Genomic DNA, 14416 nt, shown 5'->3' with positions numbered 1-14416 from the left:
TAAGTGATATGCAGAATGTGTATAGTTTGGAATATTAAGAATATATGAGGTTAAAAGGTATGTTGACAATTTGTTTTTAACTGTATTTTAGGCACATGCAGCTTGTTACGTGATATTAAACCATGAATGTACATTTGGAAGGCTTCGAAACATGGTACTTCCACCAAACTGTGTTATTTTACAGTCCCGTAATTTTAGCAAAATGCACTGCTTTAGAATATCGGAAAGTCTCCTAGCTGAACATGGTATGTATTGTCCTACTAGACATGTTTCATTTCTAGTAATATTACATTTTTCATATTCTAGCTACAAAGTTATCTATTTTTAATTTAAAGAGGACCTGTCACCAAATTTAAAGTGATGAATTGCAAACCTTATTTTATTATTTTATTACCACTATTGGCCCAAGAATAATTTGACGTTGTTGTTGTTGTTTTTTTTTTTTAAACCAAAGAGTTTGCATGTGAATTTGCTTATGCCTGCCAATGGGGCATTTAATTTTTAACCCCTACGAGCACCAGGACTTTATAGTACGTCCCGGCGGGAAGATTCTTCCTGAACGGGGACGTTCTATAGCGTCCCGCTTCTGGCACCAGAAGCAGCGGCTGTCGGCTGTATATCACAGCTGACACCGCGCTCTAGCAAACGCAATCGCAGACGACTCCGAGCCATGGTCAAGCATGAGGGTCTTCCCCTTAAGGAGCGGGTCGCCCGTGCCGCTTACCGGGTGATCTGATCCTCTTTTTGGCAGCCCCGAGGTCTGCCAAGTGCCTGATCTCCCCGGCAGTCAGACCCCCTTCCGGGTCTGACTGTTAACTGTCTGCATGCTCAGACAGTTTACACTGCTCTACAATAAATAATTATTGTAGAGCAGTGTATTTCACTTGAACCAGCGATCAGAGCATCGCTGGTTCAAGTTTGTATAAGTAAAAAAAAGTTAAACACTAAAGTTTAAACATAAGAATAAATAAATAAAAATAAATACATAAAAATATAAGCCCCTAAAATGTCACTTTTTCATAAAAACTCAGAAACACCACATATTTGGTATTTCCGCGTCAGTAACCTGTATAATAAAACAGACCTGCACGGTAAACGTTGGGAAAAAACATTCCGAAAACGATCTTTAATTAATACCTTTAAAAAAATTCTCTAAAAAGTGATCAAAAAAGTTAGACTCTAAAATAAGACCACTAAAAAGAACAAGTAAAAATAAGCCATTAACCAGACTTGTCAGATGAAAAAATAAAAAAGTTATGCATATGAAAGATGGTGATGCTAAAACAAGATTTTCTCCAAATGTAGTTTTTATTCAGTAAAAAAAAAGGGGGAAAATATATATAAAGAGGTCTTTTTGTAATCGTGGCGACCCATAGAATAAAAATAATATACGATTTTATTAAGCGGCCCCCACAACCCCCACAATTTTAATTTCCTCCAACAACAAAGAGTTAATAAAATCTCACCTATTAGTTATAGATGCCCCAAAATTATGTACCAGAAAAGTGCATCTCATGTGGCAAAAAAATAAGCCCCTGTAGGTCCACATAAAAAAAAGAAAAAAAATTATAGCCTGTACAATTTGACAATACAAATCTGCTCTGGATGGCACCTCCTTCCCTTCTATGCCCGGCCGTGCGCCCATACAGCAGAATACCACACATATGGGGTATCAGTGTACAGGCAGTCCCCGGGTTACATACAAGATAGGGTCTGGAGGTTTGTTCTTAAGTTGAATTTGTATGTAAGTCGAAACTGTATATTTTATAATGGAAGTTCTAGACAATTTTTTTCTTTTGCCCCAGTGACAATTGGAGTTTCAAAATTTTTGGTGTAATTGGACCAAGAATTATCAATAAAGCTTCATTACAGACATCTTACAGCTGATCATTGCAGTCTGGGACTATAGTAACATCCAGAGAGCTTCACCAGAGGTCACAGTGGGCAGAGGGGTCCGTCTGTAACTATGGGTTGTCTGTAAGTCGGGTGTCCTTAAGTAGGGGACCGCCTAGGGGATAAATTGGGTATCAAACTTTGTGGAGCCTTTTTTCATTTAATTCATTGCAAATGTTTAATTTTCCACCCAAAATGAATGTATTGTAAAAAAATATTACAATTAGTAAAGAGGTCAAAGAAGTGATCAATTCTCTCCCGTTACAAAATTTCTCAAGGCCTGACTGTCTATAGCATGTTATCACAAATTCTCCTCGGTCCTTCTACCACACATACCGCCCAGACACAAGATACAAGAATCCCACCTCTTCTTTAGTAAGAGGTCGGATCGGTTTATATTAATTTACCACACATAAATTTTTTAAAAAATTGGCTGGGGAGAGGATTATGGGAGGGCACATTTGGTGGGGGTCATTTTTTGGTCTTTAGTGACCGAGGGATATTGGTGCCTGGTCAACATTTGCAGTTCTGTTCTGCTCTTCTTTAAAGGAGATCTACCATCAGTATTACTGATGGTAGATGTGTTCTACTAAGAAGTTCCTCCTTTTATTATAACCCTATACGCCATGATTGCAGCAATAAAGAGTTCTAAAAATTAGCCTGGGGTGCATCAGCTACATCACTGGAGCACCTCTTATTTTAATTTATTCACTCCACCGTTGCACTAGTAGTCCCGGCTGGTTCCGCCGTCACTGTATATATAAATTTATATACGAAGTGCTTTGTTTAATAATAATTCCTTTATTTATATAGTGCACACAGATTACATAGCGCTACACAGAGCTTGCCAAATCAGTCCCTGTCCCGAATGGGGCTCACAATCTAATCAACCTGCCAGTATATTTTGGAGTGTGGGAGGAAACCTAGGCAAACACAGAGAGAGCATACAAACTCTTTGCAGATGTTAATCTGGGACTTGAACCCAGGTCCCCAGCGCTCCAAGGCCGTAGTGCTAACCACTAAGCCTGCGTCGATGTATCTTGAGCACCCCTGGCTAAATTTATTAATTTTTATAACTCTGTATTGATGCAGTTGCACCGCATAGTTATAATTAAATTATGATCTCTTTAGAACTGCTTTACATTCAAGAACAATTTTTACTTTGTTTTTTTCTTCATGACATCTGAGACATCTAACGCCTTCCCGCCAAGGCCCTTTTTGGTTTTTGCGTTCTCATTTTTCACTCCCCACCTTCAAAAATTTAACTTTTTTAAAAAAATTTCCACGTACAAAGCTGTGTGGTGGCTTATTTTCATTTCTGTTATCCCATTTTCACCTCCACAGGCACATGCAAGCTCTTTTTTTTTCATCTGCATTGAATAATCTAATAAAAGCTATTCCACAAATAAGCAAAAGTAGAAAGATGTACCTTAAGAAATATAACATGGGATCCTGGTCTGAGGACCACTACAATGCCTTACAATTCAACATCAAGAGTTGTCATCTGCACACACCAAGTAGATACTACAAATAGCTCCGTGTAGCACTAAAAATAACTCCCAAAATGGCAAACTTGTACGCGTACAACTGCCTTAAACAGGGCCTGTTAGCCGGAGCAGTGAACTCTGGCCTCATTGTGAAAGTGCTGTACCCATGGCACATGGACAGTGAAGTAGAGTTATAATATGCCAACTTCGCTTCCAGGCGCAGGGACCACCGGAATTAGAGAAGTATAAATTAGGGCCTTGTAATGGCGATTTTGGACACTAAACCAAACTTACACTTTCATTCATTGCTTGTAATTCTAATCTTGATTATATGAGATAAATTTATAAATATTTTGGTTTTCAGTATTGCACAGGTTGTAAACAGTAGCTTTTGTAGCTTTTATAGAGAACATTGAAATGTTTATGCTTATTTTGATAGATGACGACAATGAAACAGATGGAACAACACAAGAATCAATAAAAGAAACTCCTACGTCTGCAGATTCAAGTATGTATTACTTAATTGTGTTACCATAATATTTGTCCTTGTTTGCTAGAATAAGTATTGATTTATTTTAGTAATGATGGTTCTTTAAGGTTTTAACAGCACTGTAACATAGAACTAAATATTTTTAAATAAAACACTAACAGGACCACCAGGATCAAGGATTGTAAACCAAGCACATGTACATACTGGTGTGTACCCCCTTTGCACTTCTTTCAGTTTCCTTTGCACTTGTTATTAAGAGAAAAAGGCTTTCAAAATTATGCACATGAGCCTGAGGGGCTTCAGGCTCCATTAACACCTACAAACTCTGAGCCCCTCAGGCTCATTTACATGATCTAAAAAGCCCTGTCTTGTAAAAACCAGGACATCAGAACCTAAAAGAAGATCTTGCCAGAGGGGGCACACACCAGTATTTAAGTGTGCTTGGTTTACATTACTGGATCCTGGTGGTAGATGTCCTTTGAGCATACTGCCTAAAGTGGCCTTCAAGACCCAGGACTTTTTTTTACTTTTTCCCTTTGCGGTAAGATTTGTATTTTCCAACTGGTTAATTTTTATAATAAAAATAGCATAACAATTCAAACTCTTTCCTTCATTTTTGCTGCTTTTTTTTTTTATTATTAAACTTCTTACAGTTCACTGTAGAGTATAATAAACATGATAAAACTATTCTGTAGGTGAGTACGATTAAGGAGACACCAAACATGTTTTCTTATATTTTACTACATTAGGAAATAAAACACTTTTTTTTTAAGGGAACCACATTTTGGTGTGTCGCCATTTTCTGAGAACTATAATGTTTTTATTTCTTAATCAAAAAAAGATAACTAGGGTTTATTTAATGTGGGGAAAGGTAATGGTTAGATTGTTACTCTTATAGGCCAAATCTGACTTTAATAGCTTTCTATTACATATTCTTGGGAGATAGAAGCACTAAAATTAAAATTTGTAATTAGTTTTTTATTTTTTATACCCCTATCAATATGGGTATAATAATGTAATATCTGCTTGGCCATGGTCGCTATGGACATGACAGTAACAACTTTGTGTGTGTGGGTTGGAGTTATTTTATAATTTTTTTTAGCACAAAATATAATTATATGTAGGAAAAAGGGTGATATTTGTGTGTGGTGGTTTTTTTTTTTTTTTAGTACAGGCGGTCCCCTACTTAAGAACACTCGACTTTCATACGACCCCTAGTTACAAACGGACCTCTGGATATTGGTAATTTATTGTGCTTTAGTCCTAGGCTACAATGATCAGCTGTAATGGTTAGCAAAGGTTAATCCTGATTCTTATGACAACACAACATTTTTAAAATCCAATTGTCACAGAGACCCAAAAAATTCTGGCTGGGATTACAATGCTAAAATATACAGTTCCGACTTACATACAAATTCAACTTAAGAACAAACCCACAGACCCTATCTTGTATGTAACCCGGGGACTGCCTGTATGTATTATTTTTTTTAAAAAACGTAAACGTTTTTTTAACTGAGACTTAAACGAGACTTATATTGAGGATACCTTGATCCCTCATACAATACATTGCAGTACTCGGACAACAACCACTTTTTTCAAGTGACATCTTGGTATCTCGCAGTGTCGTTAAGGACCTTTAAAGAGGGCTCACGGGCTGAGTCGTCTTAAGACATATCGGTTGTCTCTGTGTTGTGCAATTGCTGGTGTTAATCTGTTAAATTCCTTGGCGTCATCAGATAGCAACTATCTGGTGCTATGACAGCCTTTGGTCTGTACGTGACTCTAGGGCTTGTAATTTGTAACAGATTTTCAGCAGATCCATAGTAGTATTGCAGTACAGGCGGTCCCCTACTTAAGGACACTCGACTTACAGACAACCCATAGTTACAGACAGACCCCTCTGACCTCTGGTGGAGCTTTCTGAATGCTTTACTATAGTCCCAGGCTGCAATGATCAGCTGTAAAGTGTCTATAATAAAGCTTTATTGATAATCCTTGGTCCCATTACAGCAAAAAATGTTTAAACTCCAAATGTCACTGGGGCCAAAATTTTTTTTGTCTGGGTCTACAATTATAAAATATACAGTTTCGACTTGCATACAAATTCAACTTAAGAACAAACCTCCAGACCCTATCTTGTACGTAACCCGGGGACTGCCTGGTATATGGGTTAAAATAAGGTTAAAATACCTCCCTTTTCCTAGAACTGATGTAAAAATAAAAATCATAAACATGCAGGTTATCAACATATCCCAAAAGTCTCGAGCTATCAAACTTTAAAAACTGTTGTTCTGTAATGGAAAATAGCCCCCAAAATGGTAGCAATAAAAACGTCAGCTCGCCCCCCATCCAAACAAATTGACACCATTTTTAAATCCATACATTGACACCATACATTTTTAAATCTAGTTGAACCTTATACACCTATATAAGTTTGGTATCCCAATGATCATAGTAACCCAAATAAATTAAAGGGAGATTTCATTTGGAGGATACATTAAAAGCTGTAAATACAGAGCCCACAAGAGACTGGCACAAAATTTTTTTTTCGTACATTTCACCTCATTTGGAAGTTTGTCCCGCTTCCCAGTGCATGGCATAGGGGTATTCCCATGAAGACAAGTTTCTCAAATATACTCAGCATAACAACAATCACATTCTCTAATTCACCGTTAACAAAAATACAGCATTTCACATAAATAATTTTAACCTCTTATCTTTAACTTACCATGCCAGGTCCAGCCCACTCAGGGTTTCTGTAAAATCCTTTGTGACGTGAATAAAACCCTCACATCTGCCTAGCCTTGCAGAGATTTAGATATTATACCATACGTTGTCTTGGTCTAATTTCTTCCGAGCTCTACTCTGTGGCTTTTATCACTTATTAGAGAACCTGAGGTTGTGTGAACAAGGTCAAAACTTGACACAGTTCTGGTGTACACTATTTCCGACCCTAGTTTCCGACCATGTATTTTCAGACTTTAGGTCGGCAGGCATCTAGTCTCACACTGGAGCTGCGCTCTTCTCTGCTCTCGGCAGGGGTAGTCCCTCCTCTCTGCATTCCAGGACAAGCTCACACACACTCCCTTCCTGAAGCTACAAGCTTCAGGCAGATAAGTTCTTTATCTGGGGAGGGGGAGGGATGCACATCAGATCTGATAGTGTGATAGAGCAGAGATTTAGCAGAGCTGACTGTGTCATTGTGTGTAATGTGGATCTCATCATCTCTGATCTGTATCATCTCTCTTTCTGTGTGTCAGATAGTAGTACACTGTTCAGAAGGTAAAAGAAAGTGTATATAAACCTGTATCCTGATAATCTAACCATATTGTCAGCACTTAGAACTAGATGGATAATGAAGTGTCTGTTTAGAGTCCAGAGTCCATACTCTGGAATTTTACACTGACCATCACTGAGTAATAGGAGCTAAAACAGCAATAAAACGAAGTAAAATTGTAAGTAAGGGGTTAAAATTATCTTTATTGTGTAAACATTAGTAGGGGATTGAAATTTGAGAATTTTCTTTCATGGACAAATCCCTTTATTTTTCCATGTACAGAGCTATATGTTGAAGTATTTAAAGTTGTGGAGCAAAGCAAAAAATGGAAATGCAAAAATGAAAATGTCCATCAGCGAGAAGGGTTTAAATGTTTCATGTTCCTCCATACTAAGTATCACCAAGCACATTACGGCCGCGTGCTAACTGAGGCTGGAACCAGGGGACTATCCTTTTAGTTGAATCCTGTGACGCGTATTATTTTGCAAAGTCTTTGCCAGCTCTTTTCTCACATAAGACTAAAAGTATTTCCTACTTTTCCAATGAAACCAAACTGTAATGCCTTAAAACAAACCCAAGTTACAATAGTAATCGGCTCGTGCCTATAAATGTACATAAAAAGTGGAAGGAAACTGTAATTTAGAAATGGCCAGGCACAGGAAAGAATCTGACTAAGATGTGTAGTAGACCTTGGATTTGTTTCCTAGAACACTCCACCTCCTTTGTTTGTGTCCGGAAATCCTTTTGAGCATAGTTAATGTTCTTGCAAGAAATGGTTTCTATTTATAGCAGTAGAGAAAATACTCGGACATTACGTATAACTGACTGATCTATAGATGACTTCCACAATGTTTCTCTCTTTCAGAAAAGGTATTTCTTTATTTTTTTTCCCTATCAAAAAATATCTGAAAAAATAATTATCAAGACAATAATATACCAAATAATTCCCTTTTCCTCCTGATCTCTTCTTTCTGGGCTCGGTTTGCATTTTTCTTGAGTTATCAAAGCATTTTCATGCACTTTGATTTAGCATAATTTACCTCTTCAGGTTCTAGCTATTTTTTTTTTTTTTTATATTTCTAGTGTCCAAGTGAAGCCTAGCCTCTTAGATAAATTTTTAATAGTTGCTAAGTGCTCATGAGAAATGCAGAAGCTTCAGCTAGCAAGTTTCTACTGTCTGTCTATGTGCTAAATATTAATCATGTTGATGCGTCACTGTGCAGGCCACATACTGGATAAGGGGGTAACCGCCTGATTTCTTTTTATTTAGACCATCAAACTAATCTTTCTATTCAGGAAATTTCATAGTCATTCCGATAATCCTATCTTCTTAATTTACAAGACTAAATACACAAGTCATTAGCTAATCATTACTCTTGTGTCTCTGAGGACTTGTAGACTGTAGACTACATTTAGAGGTACGCAGAAGCACGGTAGTAGCATGCCGGGGACGAGCATATGAGAGGGATTGCAGAGGCATGAAGTAGCCTTTGCTCCCACTGCTTGGAGAGGCTACTCCACTCCCCAGTAGCCTCTACTAGAAATTAGATGGGTAAACTGCGGCTTAGTGTAGAAAGTATTCTAGGATTAGCTAAAGATAGATTGGGCTTTACAAGGTCGCTGGGAGCCTACCATTTAATCTACTTTAATAGGTACCTTTCTGATGGCAGGTTTCCTTTTAATTCCTTCCCGCCACGCGCAGTAAGGTACTTGCTGGAGTGCGCCATACTATTACGGTGCGTGGTAAGCTGGCTCACGTACGGAGCCGGCGCCACAAAGAACGATTTTCAGCTACATATTGCAGCTGACACCCTGCTGTTAATGCAGACCAGTCATTAGCAACAATTTTACTTATGACGGAAGTCTAAGGACAGCAGCAATCATAAGTTGAAGCAGGCATGTCTGGTGGCATCATGCCATCAACAAGAGAGCTCCGATTGACCAATCTGTGCACCCACTGCTGGAGAAGGGTTATCACATGTATGTGGATAACTTTTATACCAGCGTTCTCCTATTCCAATCTCTCAGTTACAGAGGTCCTGTAGTGTGCGGCAATGTACACAGAAACCAGAGAGGTCCCCTGGAACCTTGTTTTTCCCCTAGCGTCCCCCATGACGGCCCCACATGGAGGATGACCCTGCAGGGACAGGAAGCGGAGAGGTTAAAACACTCCCCCCCCCCTTCCCTGCATCCACATACCAGTGGCTTCCTGTCTCTACATGGGCAGGGAGTGGAGAGTACTCCTCCGGTCTTCCCCATGTGGGACTGTATGGGGGAGTCTGCTTTAAGGAGACGGGTTCTTACCTTTATCCGAGGAGACTGGGATCGCGATCAGCGGCGTGCCTCCTCTTCCTGGTCCCACGAAGTCTCCAGCCGGCTCTGCCTGCGGCTCCGGGAAGCCAAAGACACCCGGCACCGACATCTTGGTGCTCCCGGCCACGTGTCGGGAGCTTAGTGACTACTTCCGGTGGGCCGCGTCGCACCGGAAGTGACGTATCGGGCCTTTTGAAAACTGGCGTGGGGCGCCAAAATTTAAAAAATGGCGCACGCTGATCTGAGGTCTACAGGATTTACTCGTGACGCCAGCGCTAATCGAGCTGCACTCTGCTCTGGGGTCTAAAGGATTGCATCAGCGGTGACTCAGTCGGGACACTCCTAAACCAGTGGGTGTAAGGTACCTTGTTCAGGTCTATGCCTTTAATGTTGCTGTACAATGTCTAAATGCCTTATTCTGTCATGCAGGTGCGGCTTATTACTGCAAAATTCTGTATAAGGTCAGGATTTGTCTTCTTGTAGTACATGTTATGATTTATATTTATCTAAGGCATGGAATCCCTGATTATGGATGTAACACTACAAGAACCCCCGCCTATAACTCCTTTGTGGTTTCGGGAGTATCTGGGGGGACGGGGGGGATTATCCTCCTCACCGAGAGTTTCTGTAAATTCCTGATCTCCATCTCTTTGGCAGGATCCTAAGGAAAAGGAAAAAACTAAAGAGATGGAGAGGAAGAAAGCATCTTCTAAAAGATGCAATATGTGTTACAATAAACTACCACAAAATTACAAAAAAACTATCTGTAAAGAATGTATTGACGGGTTAATGCGAGAAGAAAGAACATCATTTATGGATGAAATTAGGGGATTCATAAAGAGTGAAATTCAGACGTCAGTGTCTTCATCCATTTCTGCTTTAATCCCACAATTACAGCCACCTTGCAAGAGACCCAGAGGTAGAATCTTTATCAGATTCGGAATCTGAGGTAGAACAAGCTTCCACATCAAATATGGATCTATTTGAAATGGAACCACCTCCCTCTTCCTCAGCATCCAAAATGGAGTCAAAATATATGTTTATGTCTGACGATTTGGACGCTCTTCTAAAAGCTGTACGAGATACGCTTAAAATTGAGGACATTGAAGAATCTAAGTCGGTACAGGATGAGCTTTTTGGCATTCTAAAATCGAAAAGGAGGGTATTTCCTGTTAACGAAACCCTAAAACAGCTAATCTTAGAAGAATGGAGGGAACCAGAAAATAGGATCTCGGTATCTCCAGAATTCAAAAACAGATTAATATTTGATGAACAGGATTCTCGCCTATGCGATAACCCGCCTAAGGTAGACATACAGGTAACAAAGATTGCAAAGAAGACGGACCTCCCGTTTGAAGATGCAATACAGTTGAAGGATCCGTTAGATAAGAAAGCATACAGCCTATTGAAGAAAACCTGGGAATCTAGTATGTTGAACCTTAAAGCCAATATAGCAACAATATCAGTAGCCCGTACAATGTTCTTCTGGTTGTCGGAATTGGAAAACCACATTAGGAGTGGAACCCCAAGAGATGTCCTCTTAGATACGATACCAACCTTAAAATCTGCAACAGCGTTTATAGCCGACGCGTCAGCAGAAGGAGTAAGGTTTAGCGCGAAAGAAGGCGCCCTTTCAAATTCAACCAGACGTACGTTGTGGCTGAGACAACGGAGTGGGGACTTTCGTTCAAAATCCAAATGATGTGGTATTCCATTCCAGGGAGAATACGTTTTCGGACCGGAACTAGATGATATTCTAGAAAAGGCCGCAGACGGGAAAAAAGGATTTCCAGAAACAAAGGCTATCCCAAAGAAACAACCCTTTCGTGACCCAAGAGAAAGGAAATTTCCTTATAAAGGAAAAGGCACACAAGGAAGATGGAGCTATTCCAAGGGAGGATAAGGAAGAGGATTTCTCCTCCGCTCCAGTAATACAACTCAACCGTTTAGGAAGCAATGACGCCAGAGTGGGGGGAAGACGCCTAGGATTCTACCAACAGTGGGCACAAATAACATCAAATGCCTGGGTTCTGAATCTCTTGGAGAATGGCTACAAGTTGGAGCTAACAGCTCTTCCCCCCCAAGAAATTTGTAGTGACGAATCTGCAAAATCGGTCCCTTTCTCTTCAGTTATGGCAGGAGTTCATGAAACTGAAAGAAATGGGGGTTGTGGTGCCGGTACCAAGGAATGCAGCATTGACCGGACATTACTGCCCTCTATTTCTGATAAAAAAAAAACCCAATGGCTCCTTCCGACTTATCTTCAACCTAAAGTCACTAAACAGGTTCATCCTCTACAGGAAATTCAAATTGGAAAAGATCAGTTCAGCCACAAATCTCATCCCTCGTCATGCATTCCTATGTACCATAGATCTGAAAGATGCCTATTACCATGTACCCATTTGCCTGTAATCCCAAAAATACCTCAGGTTCGTGATTCCCTCTCCAACAAACGAAATATTCAGGTTCCAATACAGGGCTTTACCATTCGGGGTCTCATCGGCCCCAAGGACCTTGTCAAAAATTGTAATAGAGATAATAACCCATTTGAGAATGAAAAATGTCAAGATCATTCCATATCTAGACGACCTGTTAATAATTGGGGCCACAGAAGAAGAATTGATCTTACACAGGAATTTGACTATTTCAACCCCACAACAACTGGGATGGATCATCAACTGGGAGAAATCCAATCTGACTCCCAACAGAGTGACTGTCTTTCTAGGTACACAACTGAACTCAAGTCTCCAGATGTCTTTCCTACCAGAGGAAAAAAGGAGCCTCATGATTCAAAAAATATTATTATTCCTACAATGTCAGTATTGCCAAATAAGAGAGGCAATGAAAGTGTTGGGGCATCTAACCGCCTGCATAGGTGCATTCCAGTGGTGCCAGAGTCATACGAGGACCTTTCAAAGTTGGATTCTGTCTTCTTGGGACAAGGATCCCTTACACCTGGATCAAAAGATCCAGCTACCTCCATCCATAAAGTCATCCCTAGTATGGTGGACAGAAGAAGAACATCTAAAAAAGGGAGTTCACTGGTTTACTTGGCCAGTAAAGGTCATTCAGACAGATGCAAGCCTGTCAGGATGGGGAGCATATCTGGAAGGGAGATACCTTCAAGGGCAATGGCCATTGACGACTCAGAAGCTGTCTTCAAACTATAGAGAATTGAAGGCGGTCTGGGAAGTACTGAAGGGGGCTTCTCAGTAGCTGGAAAACTCTCATATCAAAATCTACTCAGACAATGTGACGACAGTAGCTTATATCCGCCATCAAAGGGGCACCAGGAGTCAAGACCTACTGCATCTATCAAGGAAAATTTTCACCTAGGCAGAGAACAATCTCTTATCCCTAACAGCTATACATTTAAAAGGGAGTCAGAATGGAATAGCAGACTTCCTGAGTCGGAGGTTGATAGATCATCATGAATGGTCTCTAAACCAAGAAGTTTATGGCCAGATAACACAAAGATGGGGAGTTCCAGTGTTAGACTTCTTTGCTACCAGAGAGAACACCAAAACAGGTCTTTTCTTCTCGCTACAAAGGGATCTGTCAGAAGGATGCGTTCAACCACAGATGGGACGCACCCTTAATGTATGCCTCTCCTCCAATGCCTTTAATCCCCAAGATGATACAAAAAATCATCACGGACAGAGCAAAAGGGATTGTAATAGTCCCCTTTTGGCCCAAGAAGAATTGGTTTGCAACACTAAAATGTTTAGCAATAGCAGAACCAATGTTACTTCCATGTCGGAAGGACCTTCTTCATCAAGGACCGATATGCCATCCAGACCCGCAGAGCTTGAGACTTTCGGCTTGGATCCTGAATGGGGACTGTTGAGGTCAAGAGGCTTGTCAGACAGTGTGATCTCTACACTTAAGGCAAATCGTAAACCGATAATGTTTGCAATTTATTCCAAAATATGGAAAAGATTTGTATCTTTTTGTGGAACAGCAACCCCTAATCAATTATCTCCCAATATTTCTCAGGTCCTGGATTTTCTACAGGCAGGATTTGAAAAGGGGCTAAAAACCAATACACTGAAGGTACAGATATCAGCTTTAGGGGCATTTTTCAGAACATAGATGGATTAAGAGATTCATTAAGGCCACCTCCAGATTAAGACCACAACTCAAACAAAGGGTTCCTACCTGGGATCTCTCCTTAGTCCTGAACTAGCTAACCGGGCCCCCGTTTGAACCTCTAGAATCAGCTAGCATAAAAGATCTGACCCTAAAAGTAACATTTTTTAGTGTCTATAACCTCAGCTAGACGATTGGGGGAAATACAAGCCCTCTCCATTAGGGAGCCGTATTTAAAAGTGTCTAATGACAGAATAACATTAACTCTAGACAAAACTTTTATCCCAAAGGTCTCGACTGACTTTCATAGAAATCAAGAAATTATCTTGCCTTCTTAATGCCAGGATGCAAAGAATCCAAAAGAGATGGCCTGGCACTCCTTGGATGTTAAAAGAGCTCTGTTGCAATACCTCAAACAGACTGAAGCCTGGCGTCAGGATTACAATATCCTTCTTCAATATGGGGGTAGAAATAAAGGCAAGAAAGCCTCCAAAGCATCGATTGCAAGATGGATTCAATCGGTCATCAGAGCAGCATACGCAACTCAGCAATTAGAAATACCAGGGAAGGTTAAGGCACACTCAACTTGGGCCATGGCAGCGTCCTAGGCAGAGAAGAGAGGAGCGCCTATAGAGGAAATTTGTAGGGCTGCTACTTGGTCCAGCCATATGACTTTTGCAAAACATTACAGACTAGACTTACAGAGTGCTAGAGAGTTAGCTTTCGGTAGGAAAGTTTTACAGGCTGTTGTCCCCCCCTAAGAAATGGTTATTTGTTATGTCTCCATGTGGGGCCGTCATGGGGGACGCTAGGGGAAAAGTTGAATTCCATTAGTCCACCATGACGGCCCATGTATATTCCCACCCT

The 14416-nt window shown here is 40.3% G+C and overlaps 1 protein-coding gene across 1 annotated transcript in view; it reads left to right on the top strand.

Moving 5' to 3' along the window:
• The window catches only part of DGKQ (diacylglycerol kinase theta), a 115071-nt gene that overhangs the window by 52890 nt on the left and 47765 nt on the right, over positions 1 to 14416 (top strand). Inside the window, exons 6-7 of the mRNA XM_072155398.1 lie at positions 92 to 245; positions 3820 to 3888. Of these exons, the coding sequence (XP_072011499.1) occupies positions 92 to 245; positions 3820 to 3888 (223 nt within the window). The remainder of the gene's footprint in view (positions 1 to 91; positions 246 to 3819; positions 3889 to 14416) is intronic.

The sequence above is a fragment of the Engystomops pustulosus genome, chromosome 1 (genome assembly GCF_040894005.1).
Source record: "Engystomops pustulosus chromosome 1, aEngPut4.maternal, whole genome shotgun sequence".
NCBI classification, from domain to species: Eukaryota; Metazoa; Chordata; class Amphibia; order Anura; family Leptodactylidae; genus Engystomops; species Engystomops pustulosus.
The sequence above is the reverse complement of the archived record's forward strand: the minus strand, read 5'-3'. Positions and strand labels throughout refer to the sequence as shown.